The sequence below is a fragment of the Lepus europaeus genome, chromosome 13 (genome assembly GCF_033115175.1).
Source record: "Lepus europaeus isolate LE1 chromosome 13, mLepTim1.pri, whole genome shotgun sequence".
NCBI lineage: Eukaryota > Metazoa > Chordata > Mammalia > Lagomorpha > Leporidae > Lepus > Lepus europaeus.
In genome coordinates this window covers 33,460,321-33,479,663 of record NC_084839.1, presented here as the reverse complement: position 1 = coordinate 33,479,663, position 19,343 = coordinate 33,460,321, and the positions used below count along the sequence as shown (strand labels likewise).

The 19,343-nt window shown below is 40.0% G+C and overlaps 1 protein-coding gene across 5 annotated transcripts in view; it reads left to right on the top strand.

Moving 5' to 3' along the window:
• The window catches only part of HEATR5B (HEAT repeat containing 5B), a 124,208-nt gene that overhangs the window by 44,265 nt on the left and 60,600 nt on the right, over window positions 1-19,343 (top strand). For all 5 annotated transcript variants that reach the window (XM_062209252.1, XM_062209249.1, XM_062209250.1 and 2 more), the window contains 6 exons: window positions 140-315; window positions 4,715-4,820; window positions 6,336-6,526; window positions 11,625-11,784; window positions 12,391-12,580; window positions 14,064-14,233. In XM_062209252.1, coding sequence (XP_062065236.1) covers window positions 140-315; window positions 4,715-4,820; window positions 6,336-6,526; window positions 11,625-11,784; window positions 12,391-12,580; window positions 14,064-14,233 — 993 coding nt within the window. The remainder of the gene's footprint in view (window positions 1-139; window positions 316-4,714; window positions 4,821-6,335; window positions 6,527-11,624; window positions 11,785-12,390; window positions 12,581-14,063; window positions 14,234-19,343) is intronic.

Below are 19,343 nucleotides of genomic sequence, written 5' to 3'. Positions count from 1 at the left end.
TTAAATAGCCAAATTATATTTTTGCTTTGCAATTTTCAGATCCAATCATTCTTTTTTTCGTTCCCCTGCTGTATTCTTTATATACAGTTATTAAGTGAATTTCTTATGGTAGAGTAATTTTTATGTCACTGTCTTGTAGCTCCAGCCAAACAGTGCCTCTGGAAGCGGGGCTCTGGAGCACGATCCCTCCTCCATTTACTTACGAATTCCTGCTGGGGAAGCTGTGCCTGGTCCTCTGCCTCTGGGAGTCTCAGTCATTGATGCCTCAGTGGCTCTTTTTGGTGTCGTGTTTCCTCATGTCTCTTATAAACACCGGTTAGTATAAAGCCAATCAGGTAATTTTAGTTAATTATGTTCAAACAATAGATTTTTTTCCATCCCAGTTAACTCCATAATATAATTACTACTTTAACCATATTCATTAATTTACTCACATAAGACACATTCACAATAAAATAAATTGCATGCAAATTCCACTAGCTTGAAATTATTTAAGATTTGGCACTAGATCCACTGTATCGTGGACTCTGTCTTGGACAACAGAATTTTCATGACAGTAGTTTGACTCAGTTCATAAGTGAGTTTGACCATCTCTCTAATAAGGAGCATCCAGTTGTTAAGGCTTGTTTTTGTTACTGAAGAAGTAAATAAATGAGAAGTCTACTCCTTGTTAACATTTGTCTGTGAGATGGTTCAAGTCTGGAATTTGGGAACCTAAGGTAACTGGTTCTTTTTGTAGCAGAATCATTTTAGCTTTTGTATTCTATATCTGCAGATACTATCTGTGACTTCAGTAGGCATTTTGTGATTTTATAGTGATTTTCCCAAAAGGAAAAGCAATAATGAATTAATGTAAGACCTAAACAGATTTTGCAAACTATACCTGAAAAGATTATTATGTTTGTATCTAAAAAGTAGTATATAGTTATATATGTAAATTATTTGATTAATTGCTTTTTAAATTTGCTTCAAGTTAAATATATTTCAACTTTAAATATGAAATTTTACTTTACCCAGATACTGTTAAGAGCATTCAGTCACCACATAAATGTTAAAGAACATAAAGATGAAAATCTTTCAGAGCCTCTGCTTTATCATCCTTATTTTTTAGATCTAAGAAAATTCAGATATATGAGTTTGTGGTTTGTCCAAATTTATACAGCTAGGTATGAGAGCTGTAACTAAAATCCAAGATTGTTTTAACTCTATATGATCACTTTTATGGAACTAGAAGAAGTATAAGTACTTAATTTCTATTAAAATATAATAAATAATACAAGTATCCAGCACTGGAGGAATGAGTAAATGAGTAAATAAATAAGGAGAAGTCCTTAGGCCAGAATACATTTTTATAGAGATGTCGTTTTGATATCAGAAAATGCTCATGATACAATGTTAGATTAAAAATCAAAATAAAAGGCAAGAAGCCATCCCAGTCCCATTTTTTAAAGCACATAATAATGTGAAAATGTGCCTGTGTATATGTGTATACATGACATGAAGCCTAAAGGAAAATGTACCAGAGGTTTAGTGGTTATTTCTGGGTAATTGCTTTTTGCTAGTACTTTTCAAATTAAGCAAAATAAATGTTTTTATAATAAGGAACAAAGTTTTGTGGCTAAATAAGCTTTTTATGTATTTGAGGTCAGATATAAGCAAATGACAGTGGTAGTGTTGGTGCCATGTATAATACTGTTTTTTTTTTAAATTTATTTATTATTTATTGATTTATTTTAAAGACTGGTGTTCTAGGATCAGGAAACTCTAAACATGGCTTCCTCTCTGGGACTTACTTTTTTTTTTTTTTTTTAAGATTTATTTATTTATTTGAAAGTCAGAGTTACACAGAGAAGAGCAGAGGCAGAGAAAGAGAGAGAGCAAAGTCTTCCATCTGATGGTTCACTCTGCAATGGGCTGCAACGGCCGGAGCTGTGCTGATCTAAAGCCAGGAGCCAGGAGCTTCTTCCGTGTCTCCCATGTGGGCATAGGGGCCCAAGGACTTGGGCCATCTTCTGTTGCTTTCCCAGGCCATAGAAGAGAGCTGGATTGGAAGAGGAGCAGCCGGGTCTCGAACCGGAGCCAATATGGGATGCCAGCACTTCAGGCCAGGGTGTTAACCCGCTGTGCCACAGCGTCAGCCCTATTTATTTATTTTTAAAGATTTATTTAATGAGGCCGGCACCGTGGCTTAACAGGCTAATCCTCCGCCTTGCGGCGCCGGCACACCAGGTTCTAGTCCCGCTTGGGGTGCTGGATCTATCCCGGTTGCCCCTCTTCCAGGCCGGCTCTCTGCTGTGGCCCAGGAAGGCAGTGGAGGATGGCCCAAGTGCTTGGGCCCTGCACCCGCATGGGAGACCAGGAGAAGCACCTGGTTCCTGGCTTCGGCTCAGCGAGATGCGCCGGCCGCAGCAGCCATTGGAGGGTGAACCAACGGCAAAAGGAAGACCTTTCTCTCTGTCTCTCTCTCTCTCACTATCCACTCTGCCTGTCAAAAAAAAAAAAAAAAAAAAAAAAAAAAAAAAAAGATTTATTTAATGAAAGAGTTACAGAAAGAAAGAGCAAGAGAGAGAAATTTAATCTACTGGTTTATTCCCCAAATGGCCACAACAGCTGAAATTAGGCTAACCTGAAGCCAGGAGCCAGGAGCTTCTTCTGGGTCTCCCATGTGAGTGCAAGGGCCAAGTACTTGGGCCATCCTCCCCTGCTTTCCCAAGTGTATTAGCAGGAAGCTGGATCAGAAATGGAGCAGCTGGGACGTGAACCAGCACCCATATGGGATGTCAGTACCATAGGCAGCGGCTTTACCTGCTATGCCACATCACCAGCCCCTATTTATTTATTTTTTTAAGATTTACTTATTTGTTTATTTGAAGTGGGGAGAGAGTGCTGAGAAAGCGGGAGTTGGGAACCCCATCCTAGTCTCCCACATGGGTAACAGGGGCCCAAGTACTCGGGCCATCTTCCGCTGCCTTCCCAGGCACATTAGCAGGGAGCTGGGTCAGAAGCAGAGTAGCCAGGACTCAAACTCTGATATGAAATGGAGGTGTCTCTAGTGCCTGCTGTGCCATATTGCCCATCCATGTGCTTGTTTTAACAATGTAAATAAGGCCCTGCTTCCTCAAGCATAGAAGATGTGAATCTATGATGAACGAAAGCAAGTTAGAAGCCATCAGCTTTAACTGCAGGCACTCTGGCTGAAATTCACGCTGACGGCTAGATTGTTTTTTCCTTTGAGATTTTGAAAAATAATTTGACCTGAGACTGGATGGCCCTTTATAAATTGGACTTAAATCCTTTTTAGTGACCTCAATGAGATTTTGATTTCTTCCTTTAGATCATAATTACGCTAGTATGGTTCTGCATCCAACTTTCATGGATTCCTTTGCTCTATCACACTTTTTTTTTTTTTTTTTTTTTTTTTTTTTTTTTTTTTGACAGGCAGAGTGGACAGTAGAGAGAGAGACAGAGAGAAAGGTCTTCCTTTTTGCCGTTGGTTCACCCTCCAATGGCCGCCGCGGTAGGCGCGCTGCGGCCGGTGCACCGCGCTGTTCCGATGGCAGGAGCCAGGTGCTTCTCCTGGTCTCCCATGCGGGTGCAGGGCCAAGGACTTGGGCCATCCTCCACTGCACTCCCTGGCCACGGCAGAGAGCTGGCCTGGAAGAGGGGCAACCGGGACAGGATCAGTGCCCCGACCGGGACTAGAACCCCGTGTGCCGGCGCCGCAAGGCGGAGGATTAGCCTAGTGAGCCGCGGTGCCGGCCCTTTTTAAGATTTTATTTATCTATTTGAGAAGCAGAGTTACAGACAGTGAGAGGGAGAGACAGAGAGAAAGCTCTTCCACCCATTGGTTCACTCCCCAAATGGCCGCAATGGCCAGAGCTGCGCCGATCTGAAGCCAGAAGCCAAGTGCTTCTTCCTGGCCACCCATGTGGGTGCAAGGGCCCAAGGAATTGGGCCATCTTCTACTGCTTTCCCAGGCCACAGCAGAGAGCTGGATTGGAAGAGGAGCAGCCAGGACTAGAACCAGCACCCACATGGGATGCCGGCGCCACAGGCGGAGGATTAACTTACTGTGCCACAGCACCAGCCCCTCCATCACACTCCTTTTTGAAAGAATGATGTCACTCTCTTTTATCAGAAATCTCAAATGGCTTTTTTTTTTTTTGTAAACCGTCTCATTTAAAATTTTGAAATAATATAAAAAAATTCACTGTGGTTTTTTACATTTAAGAAGACTGACCAAAACTAAACCCTTTTTAAAACATCTTGAGGCCTTCCAAACACAGGGTATGAGGTACTGTTTTGTAAGATCAAGGATAAAAAATTAAGTCACATTTTAAAATTTCTAACCTAAAGCCTTCCACAGATAAACATAATTAATGATTGTTATTCGTTTTAAGAAACCAGCAGGACTTCTATGCCAAGCACTGTGTTGGATGCTGATGCTAATGTTGAAGAAGATCACTTCAGTTATAACCTTATTTCATAAATTGAGACTTAATAGTGTTTTGTTCCATTTAATAACCATGTGTCCACATATATTAATTTAGGAGAAGGAGATCTGGTTTGAACAAGCTGTATGAATGAAATAGAAAAAAAGGCAGCATGGGGCATTACTTTCCAAACATTTCATTTGCGCTCTTCTTATCTGTGTTTATTGACCCATATTTGAATAAGGAGTATCATTTATGTGATCTTTGTTCTAATACAATAGATTACAAATGTTGGATCACTTTGCTGAATGTGTGAAACAAGCCAAAGGTGTCCGCCAGCAGGCCGTACAGCTTAATATATTTACTGCTGTTCTTAGTGCACTGAAGGTATTTACTTTTAAAACATAATAACCATTCTGTAATAAAATGTTGATGCATTTAATAAACCATTCATATTGAGATCATTATGAAGTTATATATATATGACTTGATAACTATGTCTTTTATATTAGGTTAATAAAATTGCTAGAAACTTTGTATTAGACTCATCATAATTTACTTAGTGTTTTATATACTAGCAATGTTACACTTCATGTTTCACTTTCAACCTCAGATTTTATAAGTGCCAGTAAGTATGTTAAGGATTTTTAATGATGTCTGAATGATGAAATCTGATACTCTGCAGAAAGTTAAAAATAAAATTTAAGTTCGATTTTATGGTTTAAACCATAAATCCTGAGAGGCTGCATTACAAAGTTGAAAGAATGTTCCATTCACAGATTGTGTTCTGGTTTAGTTACTTGCTAGGCTGTGTGTTTAGGTAGCGTAACTCCTTCTACCTGTTTTGAAGTACGGTTTCCATCTGGCATGAAGTGGAGTAGCAGATATTTTGCTGTCTCACAGAGTTCACGCACCCTACTATGCAGCCTCTCGTAATGTACTTTAGAACTGTTTATGTTCCTCAGCACTAAGCTCTGTGAGGTGTTTTTAAAACAAGGTGGTAGCAGATACAAGTGGTTGAATGAGCATGTCTTGAAATCATGGTTTGGGAACCTCAGGAAAAAGGAATATAGGCATTGTTTACAGAAATACAGGTTTGCACTGTTCATACAATCATTAGTGTATGCCCCATTTAGAGGTCATCCAGCAGGACTAACGTCTGAGTTTCTGAAGGAAGAGTGAGGAGGTCGCGGTCTCCCTCAGGGGCTGGGAGAAGAGTGAGCCATCTCTAACTTTGCTGCACAGACTGTACTTTTCCTCATGGACATGCTGATTCTTCTGTTGTACTGCACGTTTTTTATAAAGCACCATGACTTGGATTTTTGGTGTCAAGTAAAAAAAATTAAGTTTCAGGACAGTAAGTATAGTTAGAACAGAGATGTTAACATTTAGTGTGATGAACAAACTATATCCACATTCACTTGCTGATTATTTTTACTTCATTTTGTCTTTAAATATATATTGATTATATCTTCTTTGGAATTTTTTATAAATGATTCAAAATTTCATGCTCATGAGGCCTTTTTTTCCCTCAAAGTTAGACTGATAAAATCCAACTGGTAGAGTGGTTAATTTAATAGCACAATATCCCTTATATGTAAAAGCAACCTTTAAGTATTTGTCTTTGTATATAAATGCTCCCGGGCCTTGTTGGTTTTAGAGCTAATCAGACTTTGACTATATTAGATATCATGTTCTGAAATCATATTTAAGATTAAAGTGATTACTATCAGTTTAATAGATGCTGGTTTTAGATATGATATATGCATGTGGAAATTGACTAGAGAAACAAATGTGTGAAGATATATGTATGTTTCCAATATTACAGAATACCTGTTCTTTTAATTTAACATGGATTATGAGTTATCATAATCAGTATTATTTGTATTTTAATAAATGTAGGGTTTAGCTGAAAATAAAAGTACTCTGGGACCTGAGGAAGTTCGTAAATCTGCCCTGACACTGGTTATGGGTGCTCTCGACAACCCCAACCCCATCTTACGATGCGCTGCAGGGGAAGCTCTTGGAAGAATGGCTCAGGTGGTTGGAGAAGCAACTTTTATTGCTAGAATGGCCCAGTATAGCTTTGACAAGTAAGTGTGCCTCCTTACTAACCAGTAAGTTTCTTTTAAGTTAATAATTACTAACTGTTTTCATTGGCTCAGCTCTGGCCATTGTGGCCATTTCAGGTGTGAACCAGCAGATGGAAGACCTCTCTTTCTGTCTCTACCTCTCTCTGCAACTGTCAAATAAATAAAGATAAATCTTTAAAAAAAAATTAACTGTTTTCCACATGGTATAGCATGTGAAATGTTGTGGGGTATTTTTCGTAATGATCTCAGTTTTTAGTTTGATAATTGGTTAGACTATAATCAAGAAAAGTTATATATGGAATCAGCAAGAATGTTAATAAGTAACTCTCTCAGTTTTGTGTATCCATGTAAGAGATGCTCTGGTCATTTTCTCTTCTCCCTGCCTTCTCCTGCCCCCAATTATTATTTCTGTTGTTTATCCAGGTTTTGGAATAAACCATTATAAATTCTCATAATTATTTGGCTGCATCTTTTTTTTTTCTTTTTTAAAAAAGATTTTATTTATTCATTTAAAAGAGTTACAGAGAGGAGAGACAGAGAGAAGGAGAGAGAGTTTTCATCTGTTGATTCATTCCCCAAATGGCCACAATGACGAGGGCAATGTTGGGCCAAAGCCAGGAGCTTCATTCAGGTCTCCCACATGGGTGGCAAGGACCCAAGTATTGGGGCAAACTTCCACTGCTTTCCCAGGTGCCTTAGCAGGGAGCTGAATCAGAAGTGGAATCAGCCAGGATTTGAACTGGAGCCCATATGGGATGCCAGTGTTGCAGGCAGTAGCTTAACCAACTATGCCACAACTGCAGCCCTGTCATAGCTTTTTTTTTTTTTTTTTAAGTACCAATATGATGTAACAGTATTAAAGAAAAAGATTGGGGGCCGGCGCCGCGGCTCAATAGGCTAATCCTCGGCCGGCACCGTGGCTCAACAGGCTAATCCTCCGCCTTGTGGCGCTGGCACACTGGGTTCTAGTCCCGGTTGGGGCGCCGGATTCTGTCCCGGTTGCCCCTCTTCCAGGCCATCTCTCTGCTATGGCCCGGGAGTACAGTGGAGGATGGCCCAAGTCCTTGGGCCCTACACCCCATGGGAGACCAGGAGAAGCACCTGGCTCCTGCCATCGGAACAGCGCAGTGCGCCGGCCGCGGCGGCCATTGGAGGGTGAATCAATGGCAAAGGAAGACCTTTCTCTCTCTCTCTCTCTCTCTCTCTCTCTCACTGTCCACTCTGCCTGTCAAAAAAAAAAAAAAAAAGGCTAATCCTCCACCTTGCGGTGCCGGCACACCAGGTTCTAGTCCCGGTCGGGGCACCGGATTCTGTCCCAGTTGCTCCTCTTCCAGGCCAGCTCTCTGCTGTGGCCAGGGAGTGCAGTGGAGGATGGTCCAAGTGCTTGGGTCCTGCACCCAATGGGAGACCAGGATAAGCACCTGGCTTAGAGACAGAGAGAAAGGTCTTCCTTTTGCCGTTGGTTCACCCTCCAATGGCCGCCGCGGCCAGTGCATCTCGCTGATCCGAAGCCAGGAACCAGGTGCTTCTCCTGGTCTCCCATGCGGGTGCAGGGCCCAAGGACTTATGCCATCCTCCACTGCCTTCCCGGGCCATAGCAGAGAGCTGGCCTGGAAGAGGGGCAACCGGGACAGAACCAGCACCCCGACTGGGACTAGAACCCGGTGTGCCAGTGCCGCAGGTGGAAGATTAGCCTATTAAGCCGCGGCGCCAGCCAAAAATCATTCTTATAAATCATTGTAAATTAATAAAGAATAGCTTCAATTGCTTAAGACCCAGTTCTGATAAAAATAAAAATCTATGCTGGTTGAATTTATTTCCATTCAAGTTGAAAATCACTTTGAGATCTCTGGGAAATATACTTTTTTATATTCTAAATTATTTACTTTATTGAATATATGATTTATCACTGAGAAAACTGACCATGCTTTTTAGCTCACTAAACTTACTTTTTGAGAAATGACGTTAAGGTATCTTCCTAATCTGCATAATGCTTTAGAATTCACAGATTGCATTCATTCTTCTTTCTTTTTCTTTTCTTTTTTTTTTTTTAATTTTTGACAGGCAGAGTGGACAGTGAGAGAGAGACAGAGAGAAAGGTCTTCCTTTGCCGTTGGTTCACCCTCCAATGGCCGCCGCGGCCGGCACACTGCGGCCGGTGCACCACACTGATCCGAAGCCAGGAGCCAGGTGCTTCTCCTGGTCTCCATGGGGTGCAGGGCCCAAGCACTTGGGCCATCCTCCACTGCACTCCCTGGCCACAGCAGAGAGCTGGCTTGGAAGAGGGGCAACCGGGACAGAATCCGGCGCCCCGACCGGGACCAGAACCCGGTGTGCTGGCGCCGCTAGGCGGAGGATTAGCCTGTTGAGCCACAGCACTGGCCTCATTCTTCTTTCTTTTTAAGATTTATTTATTTATTTGAAGGAGTTACTGAGAGAGAGGGAGAGAGACAGAGATCTTACACCTCTGGTTCACACCTCCAAATGACAGCAATGGCTTGGGCTGGGCCAGTCCAAAACCAGGAGCCTGTAACTCCATCTGGTTCTTCCACATGGGTTGTGAGGGCCAAGTCCTGGGTCATCTTCCACTGCTTTCCCAGGCACTTTCCTCCAGGCAGGAGGGAGCTGGATCAGAAGTGGAATAGCCGGGACTCTAACCAGTAATCATAAGGGATGCCAGCATTGCAGACAGCAGCTTAACCGATTTGTGCCACAGTATTTGCTCCTTAACCAGATTTTTAACACTCTGAAAAAGTCTATACGTGGATTTATCTAAATTAACCTAGATACTGGGGCTGGTGCTGTGGTTCACTTGGTTAATCCTCCGCCTGCGGCACCGGCATCCCATATGGGCGCCGGGTTCTAGTCCCGGTTGCTCCTCTTCCAGTCCAGCTCTCTGCTGTGGCCCAAGAGGGCAGTGGAGGATGGCCCAAATGCTTGGGTCCCTGCACCCGCATGGGAGACCAGGAGGAAGCACCTGGCTCCTGGCTTCGGATCGGCGCAGTGTCGGCTGTAGCGGCCATTTGTGGGGTGAACCAATGGAACAGGAAGACCTTTCTCTCTCTCTCTCTCTCTCTCTTACTGTCTATAACTCTACCTGTCAAAAAAAAAAAATACTAGATACTTAAAAATTTCATGTTTAAGTCTACTTAGTCCTTCCCTCTAAAAATGGCCTTTGAATACAATGGCATGTGTTAATGCCTGACACAAATGACATGATTTAAAAAAAAAAAGATTTATTTTATTTATTTGGAACACAGAGTTACGGGGGAGAGAAAGAGAGAGATCTTCCATCCGCTGGTTCACTCCCTAGATGGCCACAACAACCAGGGTGGGGCCAGGCCGAAGCCAGGAGTCTGGAACTCTGGTCTCCCATGTGGGTAGCAGGGGCCCAAGTAGTTGGGCCATCTTCTGTTTTTCCAGCTTATTAGCAGAGAGATAGATTGGAAGTGGAGCAGCTAGGACTTGAATTGGTGCTATTATTGGATGCCAGCACCATAGACAGAAGTTCAACCTGCTGTGTCACAACACAGGCCCCATCATGTGATTTTTTTTTTTTTAACCTATGCTTCAGTTTGTCTACCTATTTAATGGACATTTTCATTAGTCCCACATAGCAGTAGTTTTGAGAAACGAGAGAAGAATGATATGGCCGACATTGTGGTGCCTGCCATTCATGGTAGAATAATAAGAAATAGATAACACTGTCTATCTAAACATCTGGAAAACTAGATATACAGATGAAACAATGGTCTTAAGGCATTAGAGGTCAGCCAGTTCAGGACTGTGATCCCTGAGAAATGGGGAACATGCAAGGGAAGCCATACTGTTGTTCTGTATTATTGCTTGGAGGATGATTCCAAGCTAAAGTGAAAGAATAGTAAACCCAGCTCAACCTAACATTGAGCAAGAATTTGGAATCTCAAAAGACCAAGGTAGCTAAAATGTGTAAAGAAGAAAACCAGAGAGGAACTGTACAGGGAGAAAGCTATGAGCAGAGGGGTCATGTAAAGTGTTTGAATCCGCACAGGAGTAGATGAAAACTGCCCAGGGCCAGGGGAAGAACCATCAGAAAGGAGTGGGTGAAACAATCCCCAGAGTTTACACAGAGTTGAGAATGGGTATGTCCATATTCAGAATGGGGAGACCTGAGCAGGAGTCCTCAGAAGGATGTGGCCTGTTAGTGGGAGCTACCCTACAAAAGCGTAAAAGCAAGTCTTAAAAGAATCAAACCCTTTCTCTCTCTGTAATGCCGTAAGTAAAATATTTAAAATTATGTTTGTAATTTAACGTTATATTCCTATTGGACATCTCTGTTCTATGAGTATGTGATAGTTACATAATCTATACAGTTATCAAAATATTAAATTATATACTTTAATGGACACTTAAAATTTAATTATACATAAAATTTATTCATTTTATATATAAATACATCTCAATTGAGCTTATTTTAAAAAGTAGTATGAGAATACTTAATAAAGTTAATAGAAAATGGAATTAAGTTTATTTGGTGCAAAAAATTCTGAAATATAGGCATTTTTTTCATAATACACATTTTCAACGAACCTTTTGATGTGCTCTGATATGTAACATTTCCTTTTATATGTTTCTAAATTCTTTAAAAACATATTTCATGAAGAAAAAGAATTGGCTCATTTTAAAGAGTTTCAAAACATAATTATAGTGAATTTCTTAAGTGAAAGATAAATTATTTTATGAAATTATGTGTATGCAGATAGTTTTAAAGTATATTTTCTAAACCAATTAAAATGCTATTATTTTATTTTAAAAAGAATTATAAAAGTTTCAAATGGCTCTTGGCTTTTCAATGAGTAATATTAAAAATGTGGAAGTTGTCATTTTTCTCTCAAAGTAGCTTGTATTTAATGACTAGATACTTTAAATTTCTTTTATCTAATGACTAATTACTTTAAATTCTAGCTCTAACTTTTGCTAAGGAGTGAAGAAAGATGTAATCACGATTCTAATCTTCCCTGGTTTCCAGAATAAATCCTTTCTATTTTGTGACATGTAAGCTTGTAATCACCATAGGAAAATAGAGATATCAGTCCCTTAAGCATAATGATCTTTTCAGGTTGAAATCAGCTCGAGACGTTGTATCTAGGACTGGCCATTCATTGGCTCTTGGATGTCTGCATCGTTATGTTGGGGGCATAGGCTCGGGACAGCATCTGAAGACCAGTGTCAGCATTTTACTGGCTCTAGCACAAGATGGAACATCGCCTGAAGTCCAGGTATGCTATTACTGATTTTTAAAGTGATGAGAGTTTAAAGTGATATTTTTAGGGAAACCATTTGTTCTATAAAATAAAATGAGAACTCTCATAAATTGTTAGGAAAAATATATGAAGGTCTTTGTCATTTTGTTTGATGAGCCTTATTTTTAATAATATATATATAACAAGATTTTGTTATCCAACCAATTCTTATAGTCTATCTTATTCTGGGAATTTAACCCATTCACATACATTACTTCAAATATATTTTCTTTTTATTATTTATTTTCATTGAACCTGTTTTCCCATTTTGTTTTGTTTTGTTTTATTTTGTATTACATCTGCCTTTCTCCCTCTAAAACCCTAACTGAGGTCCTGGGACATTGGCTGAATCTTTAGTTTTTGAAATTTTGTTTTGCTACTTCTTAAATGTTTTATACATAAATAAATATAACCACAGTAAGGGACAAAGGTGTATGAAAATATCCTATGATCTTGATTTACAAACTCACACTGATTTGCAAAAAAATTGTTAAGGCTATATGCCTGGAACAATTCAGTATACCCAATTCAGTATACTGTGATCATTTCTTTCAACTAAAATTCAGTTATATTTTATTCTAGACTTGGTCTCTTCACTCACTTGCTTTGATAGTGGATTCTAGTGGCCCAATGTATCGTGGGTATGTGGAACCAACGTTATCTCTAGTGCTTACCTTGCTGTTGACAGTTCCACCTTCACATACAGAAGTTCATCAGTGTTTGGGTAGATGCTTGGGTGCTATCATAACTACTGTTGGCCCTGAACTACAGGGTAAGTAAATTTTATCTTAAATAATCTAGACAAATAATTACTATCTTCTAGTTTCTAGTGTCACCATTAGACTGCTTAAAGAAATTTTGTAGTAATAATAATAGTTACTATGTACTGAAGACCTGGAACTCAGCATTTCACATGTGCTATCTTAATCCTTACACAAACTATGACCTGTATTTTTCCAAGTTTTGAGCAAAGAAATAATTTCTCAATAAAATTTTACTTGAAAACAAGTATGATGGAGTTCCTTTGGCCTGGAGTGCATCCACTACTACTCATGGACTTTTGCTTTACTTTTTAACTCTTAAGAATTAGGAACATAGGATGAAAACCACTTGCATTAGGTAACTAATATAGAAGATAGTAACTTGCTGAACTTGCTCACTCTATGGACACAGTTATGACCCTAAAGCCTATGTTCTTAACACTCGATTCTGTTGAACTATTTCTACTAATGGTTACAATAAATATTTAAGTCAGCAGATTATTGTGAATGTGTCCTGAAGATACAAACCACTTCCAGTTCTCTAGTTCTCCCTCTATCATATGTTAAATGCTTTCAATGGATCAAGCTTTTATATTCTTTACCTCATTTAATTCTGATAGCAATTCGTAGGTAGATGTTATGTCCATTTTACAGATGAAACACTGGGGATAGGAGAGGTTTAAGACTGCTCCCAAGGTTATATATGCTTGTTTGCTGTTAGTGAGTGGTTGGAGTCAAAAGGTAAAGCCCAGTTCTATTACCTATGCCTGCATTCTTAACCCCTCTGCTTTGTGCCTCCATTTGGAAATTGTACCATAAGAAAAAAGTTAAAAAAGAAAAGATCTTAAGAATGCTGGTAATTGAAAAATATGTGATTTAGATGGATTTCTTCCTTGAACCCAGTGTGCACTTTGGGAAAGACATAGGAAAATATGGCTTTGATTAAGCATACTTGTTTACCAACTGTTTTCTGAAATGATGATGATAAGGCAATGTGTATAGAAGTAGAACATAATGATTATGTGGCTGGGATTTCCTTATTTGTTCATTATTTATATATTTTATAGTAACAAAATATTTTAAGTGACATGTTTGACAAATTACTATTGACAGTATGTAATATTGTAATCTATTTTCCTTACTTGTCTCTAAAAAAAATTGTCATTAATCTTATTAGGAAAACAGGATTTGAAGTTACTGTATAATAGAAGTGATAATACTGGTTGAAAGAAAGAACAGAAATCTTCTGCTGTTTTAAATAAAACAATGATGGTTTTGAAAGACAGTTATTATTCATGAGGAAATACATAATAAGTATCTAAATGCATTATTGTCATCCAAATGCGGTCATGTTTTGGAATCATTTCCATGGATTTTGCAGATTGTGTTTTTCAAACAGTAATAACTAGAAGGAAGGGTGATTTAGAATATATTTATTGTCTAGGAATCTTTTTAATGATCTAAGACACCTTATTTTGCATATTTGTGTACAAGGGAATGGAGCAACGATTTCTACAATTCGTTCCTCTTGTTTGGTGGGATGTGCAATAACCCAGGACCACTCAGATTCTCTGGTGCAGGCAGCTGCCATTTCTTGCCTGCAGCAGCTTCACATGTTTGCACCACGACACGTCAACCTGTCTAGTCTCGTTCCTAGCCTTTGTGTAAGTATAGAGCTGTTTGATTCATTGATTTTTTTGGGAATCTCCCAAATTTCTTTCCTGAAAGACCAAACTGGACCAAAACAAATAAATTTCCTGGATTTTGAATTATAGGATTTCAGCTTTAGTAGTCAGTTTAAGATTTATTTTATTTATTTGAAAGAATTAGAGAGAGATCTTCCATCTGCTGGTTCATTTCCCCAGTGGCTGCAATGGGCGTAGCTGTGCGGATTCGAAGCCAGGAACTAGGAGCTTCCTCTGGGTCTCCCACACAGGTGCAGGGGCCCACGGACTTGGGCCATCTTCTACTGCTTTCCCAGGCCATAGCAGAGAGCTGGATCGGAAATGGAGCAGCCGAGACTAGAACTGGCGCCCATATGGGATGCCGGCGCTTCAGGCCAGGGCTTTAACCTGCTGCGCCACAGCACCAGCCCCTAATTTGTGTGTTTAAGGCAAGAGGAAAGAGAGCAGTACTGGTAGAGAGGAGTACAAGATGAGGCTGGACAGATAACCAGGTGAAAGATCATGCAAAATTTTTAGATTTAATCAAACTTTGAACTTTATTCTACAAGCAATGGGATAGCCAATAGAGGGTATTCCACAGCAGAGTAACGTGATGAAATTTGTTTTTCATTCTTGGTGTGTGATGGAAAATGAACTATACAGTATAAGATTATGATGTTCTAGGAGGAATATCATAATGATTTGCTCTGAGTTGGTTGCTGTGGAATTGGGGGAAATAAGTGAATTTGAGTGATATTTAGGAGGAAAGATTAATTGTTGATTATTTCGCTCTTGGGGAAGGAGGAGATAGAGTGGCCCTAGATTTCTGACTTAAGTGATCATTTCCTGATACTGGAAATGTAGAGGGAGGAGAAGGTTGGGAAAACTGGATATCATTACCTCTGTTTTAGGCATGTGGATATTTAATTACATGGGCCTGGAGTTCAGAAAAGATAGAACTGTTTAGAGAGGTAAATTTGTGAGGCATAAACAAACAATTATACAGCAAATGAAGACTTTGGAGTAGATGAGATCAACAGGAAGAGAATGCTGAACCCATCATAAGAAATTTAGGAAAGAAAAAAACATGAAGAAGCAGTCAGGGACGTAAAAGGAAGAATAAGAGCTGTCGTTGTTCACAGAAGCCAAATAGAATAGAGGAGTGATGATCAGCTGATTCAAATATTGTCAAGATCAAGTGAGATGGGAGGTATAATGTGACCCTTGACCTTTGTCACGTGATATCCTTAGCAAGAGTTCATCTGATAGAGTTGTGCAAGTGGAACCCTGAGGATATTGGGTCAATGATGAAATAGGAACAGAAACTCCTTTCCAGAAGTTTTGACTGTAAAGGACAGCACAGGGGACAGTAGTTCAAGGGGTGACAGATTAGCACAGTCTTTTTTCTCTGCGAGAATGAGACATGAGCAGGTTTAAATATTAAGGGGATGGAGCTAGGAGAGTGGATATATTAAAGATATGGGGCAGAGAGGGAGTAATTAAGAATTTAGGATTCCTAGCAGGATAGAATTCCCAGGACATAAGGAAGGAGAAATTGCTTCAAGTGCAATGTGAAGAGAGGAGAGGATCAGTGTAGATATGGGTGGGTTTAGAGATTTGGTGGCTGGATGTTAAGGGAATTGTTAGTTATGGGCTAATTTGTTCTTAAGTAAAAGGGAAAGTCAAGTTCTGTGAATGAAGGGACAAAGAACAAGATCTGAATTTGAGGACAGTGGAGATTGAGCTGCCTGCAGAAATACTATCGTCTGTGGTAGTACAAGAGGTACAGGAGAGGTTGTTGATCCTCTTGGGCACCATTGTGTGATTTATGATGGGATTAGTTTGCCTGATTTTGAGTTTTCTACAACACCCATTGACAGTCAGTAAAGAGACTTTGATACATTCAGAGTTGGACTTTGGCCAAGCAGATTCAGTGACAATAAAATGACAGAACTAAGGTTGTTAATAAGACAAGGCTGAATTGATAGACTGTGGAATTTTGGGTAGTGGTGAAGAAATTGATATTTAGGGAGAAAGATACTCTAGAGGTAACCATGGTGTTGGACCTCTCAGTAGTAGAGATGCCCACTTGCTCGAGAGGACGCCCAAAAATCCAGACTCCAAACCAGTTGATGCAAAAAGCATGAGGTATTTATTGTACGTTTGCGCAAACGGGCCCCCACCTCAGGCAGTGAGGAGCCCTGAGCGGCAGTTTCACACAGGTTATATAGGCAACGAATTAGCATATTCCTAACGCATGCATAGGATTGGTCAGTTCAGAGGGACCGTTAGCATATGGGAGAATGCTGGCGAAGAATGCTGGTGGAGAGTGCTGGTATAAAATGCAGAGGTGGCACGGGATTGGTTGGTTCGGAGGGACAATTAGCATACCGGAGAATGCTGAGGGAGAGTGCTAAGCGAGAGTGCTGAGGTGTTACAGGATTGGCCGGTCGCAGTGACATCATAAGTGTGCGCCTAGAGACCCTCCGAAGGGAGGGGCAGCTCTGCTCTGGGCGCGCCCAGAGGTTTCCTGGAGGGGAGGGGCATTTCTGCTCTGGGCGTGCCTAGAGGTTCTCTGAAGGGGATTGACTTTTCCTTCCCAGAGAACGTCCTGCCCGCTAGACTCTGGGGAACATCTAACCTCTTAAGAAGCCCCTGATATTTGCCCAGGCCTAATTTCTTGTCCCTCTCCCCCATAAGGGTCCTTCAATGGGAAGATATTATTGAAGTGAAGGTAGATTATCCAGGATGAAGTAAAGGAACTGAACTTATTAGATATTATATCTGCTGCAGTATGTTTTGCTTTATGCAACAAGATTTACAAATATTTTACCACAGACTTAAGAGAACTAAATCAATCCCAGACCATCAAGGAATTTTAGTGAGCTATAGGGCAAAATCCAAATGTATAAGAAATGTTTACAAATGGTTGTCTTGTTGTCACATTGCCAAAGCCTCTCAGGCCTTCTTCTTAACCAGATCTTTGGACACTCTGAAAAACAGTCTATGCATGGGTTCATCCAAATTAGTAAAATGAATTCAGATATATTAAGTGTTAATACCTAACACAAATGACATTTTTTTCAGTAGATTGTTGAGAGATAAGTTTTACCATGGTAATCTTTTTAAATGATACAAAAAATTAAAATTTCTGTGACAATGGAACTGTTCAAAATGTATTTTTTAAAAAATATCCACTACTTTGAATTTATGAAATTTGAGTCCTGGCAGGCAATTGCTCTTCCTGTCATGTCACCACAGGTCTCTTCTGTCCTGACAGAAGTACTTCTGCACATAGGCATTTATATCATCTGGGATAATTTTAGGAGTTGGCAGTAAGACATACTGACAATAAATGTTATCTTTTTCATTAAAAAAAATGCTTCTCTTTTTTCCTGCCAAAATTTTTTGGTACCACGCCATTCCAAATAAATACAAGGTTGCACAGAACGCTACTATATATGGCCAGGGAACATACAGTTGTCAATGCTACTGGTTTCCCATTGACATAAATGAGAGCAAATAGACTTTACCATTATAATTACAAACTTTTTTATTATTTCATTCATAGCTTAGGCTAAAAATGTAATATATGTGTGCGTTTACATATATACATATACATGTGTACACACAAGTACATATATATGAAATATGTACATATATACAAAGTTATATATTGTTTATTTTTGTTTTTATTGAACAACATAATTAAACAAAAAGCCCTAGACAGAAAAGCATCACAAAGCATTCGCTTTTGAAATCCTCCTGAACGAGAAGCAGGATTTTCTCACATTTTTGTCCTAAAAATACAGTAGCTGCAGTGAACTTTTTGACAGAGATTCCATAATTGAGCCTATGTCAACACTTGCATTTGTGTCGTTACAAATTCCTGTCTTAAAGCATCCTACAAAATTGTTGCCAAAAAATTCTACCCCCAATCATTGATACATTGGTGAAACCATGTGCCATAAGGAAATGGTGGAGTTGATTTGTGAAGAAAGGAAGAACACTGAAGAGCACCTTTGCAGATAAATTGAAGTTATGGACATTTCTGTTAGCGATTTGGAATCACTCTTGGAGGAAATAGTGGAGATGTTATTTTCCTTCAGCGCACGGCTTGATAAAACAGATTGTCTTCAGTTTCATCATGTATTCAATCTAATACCATCAAAGAATTCCTGATTACAAGCGTAGTACCTAGATTCCTAATCCCTTTTCCTTCTAGAAGGCAAACTTTGCCAAAGATGACTTCATTTACTTAAAGAAAAGGAAATAAAATATCTTGACAAAGCAAGCCCTGGGTGTTCTGATGCCATTTGCTGCTAAGTATCTGTATGAATTAGTCATCTTTAGCTCTTACTGGCATCAAATGAAAAGACAACTTGAACTGGATTTCAAGATATTTATACACTGACATCAGAATACTCCGTTCCCTCAAACTTGTTAAAGTAAAAAAAAAAAAAAAAACCGATTTATGTATGTATGTATTTATTTGAGAAGCCGAGTTAGAGACAAAGGGAAAGACAGAGAGGGAGATCTTCCCTCTACTGATTAACTCCCCAAATGGCTGCAATGGCCGGAGCTAGGACAATCTGAAGCCAGGAGCCAGAAGCTTCTTCCAGGTGTCCCACACTGGTGCAGGGGCCCAAGGGCTTGGGCCATCTTCTACGCTTTCTCAGGCTGTAGCAGAGAGCTGGATTGGAAGTGGAGCATTTAGGACTTGAACTGGCATCCATATGGGATGCTGGCACTACAGGTGGCAGCTTTACCTGCTACACCACAGTGCTGGCCCCAGAAATATTCTTTTTTATTTGCTTGTTTGTTTTTTAAATTTTTTAGGTTTATTTATTTATTTGAAGGTCAGAGTTACACAGAGAGCGAAGGAAAGGCAGAGAGAGAGAGGTCTTCCATCTGCTGGTTCACTCCCCAGATGGCCACAATGGCTGGAGCTGCGTTGATCGAGAAAGCCAGGAACCAGGAGCTGGGAGCTTCTTTTGGGTCTCCCACATGAGTGCAGGGGCCCAAGAACTTGGGCCATCTTCTGCTGCTTTCTCAGGCCATAGCAGAGAGCTGGATCGGAAGTGGAGCAACCGGGTCTCCAACTGGTGCC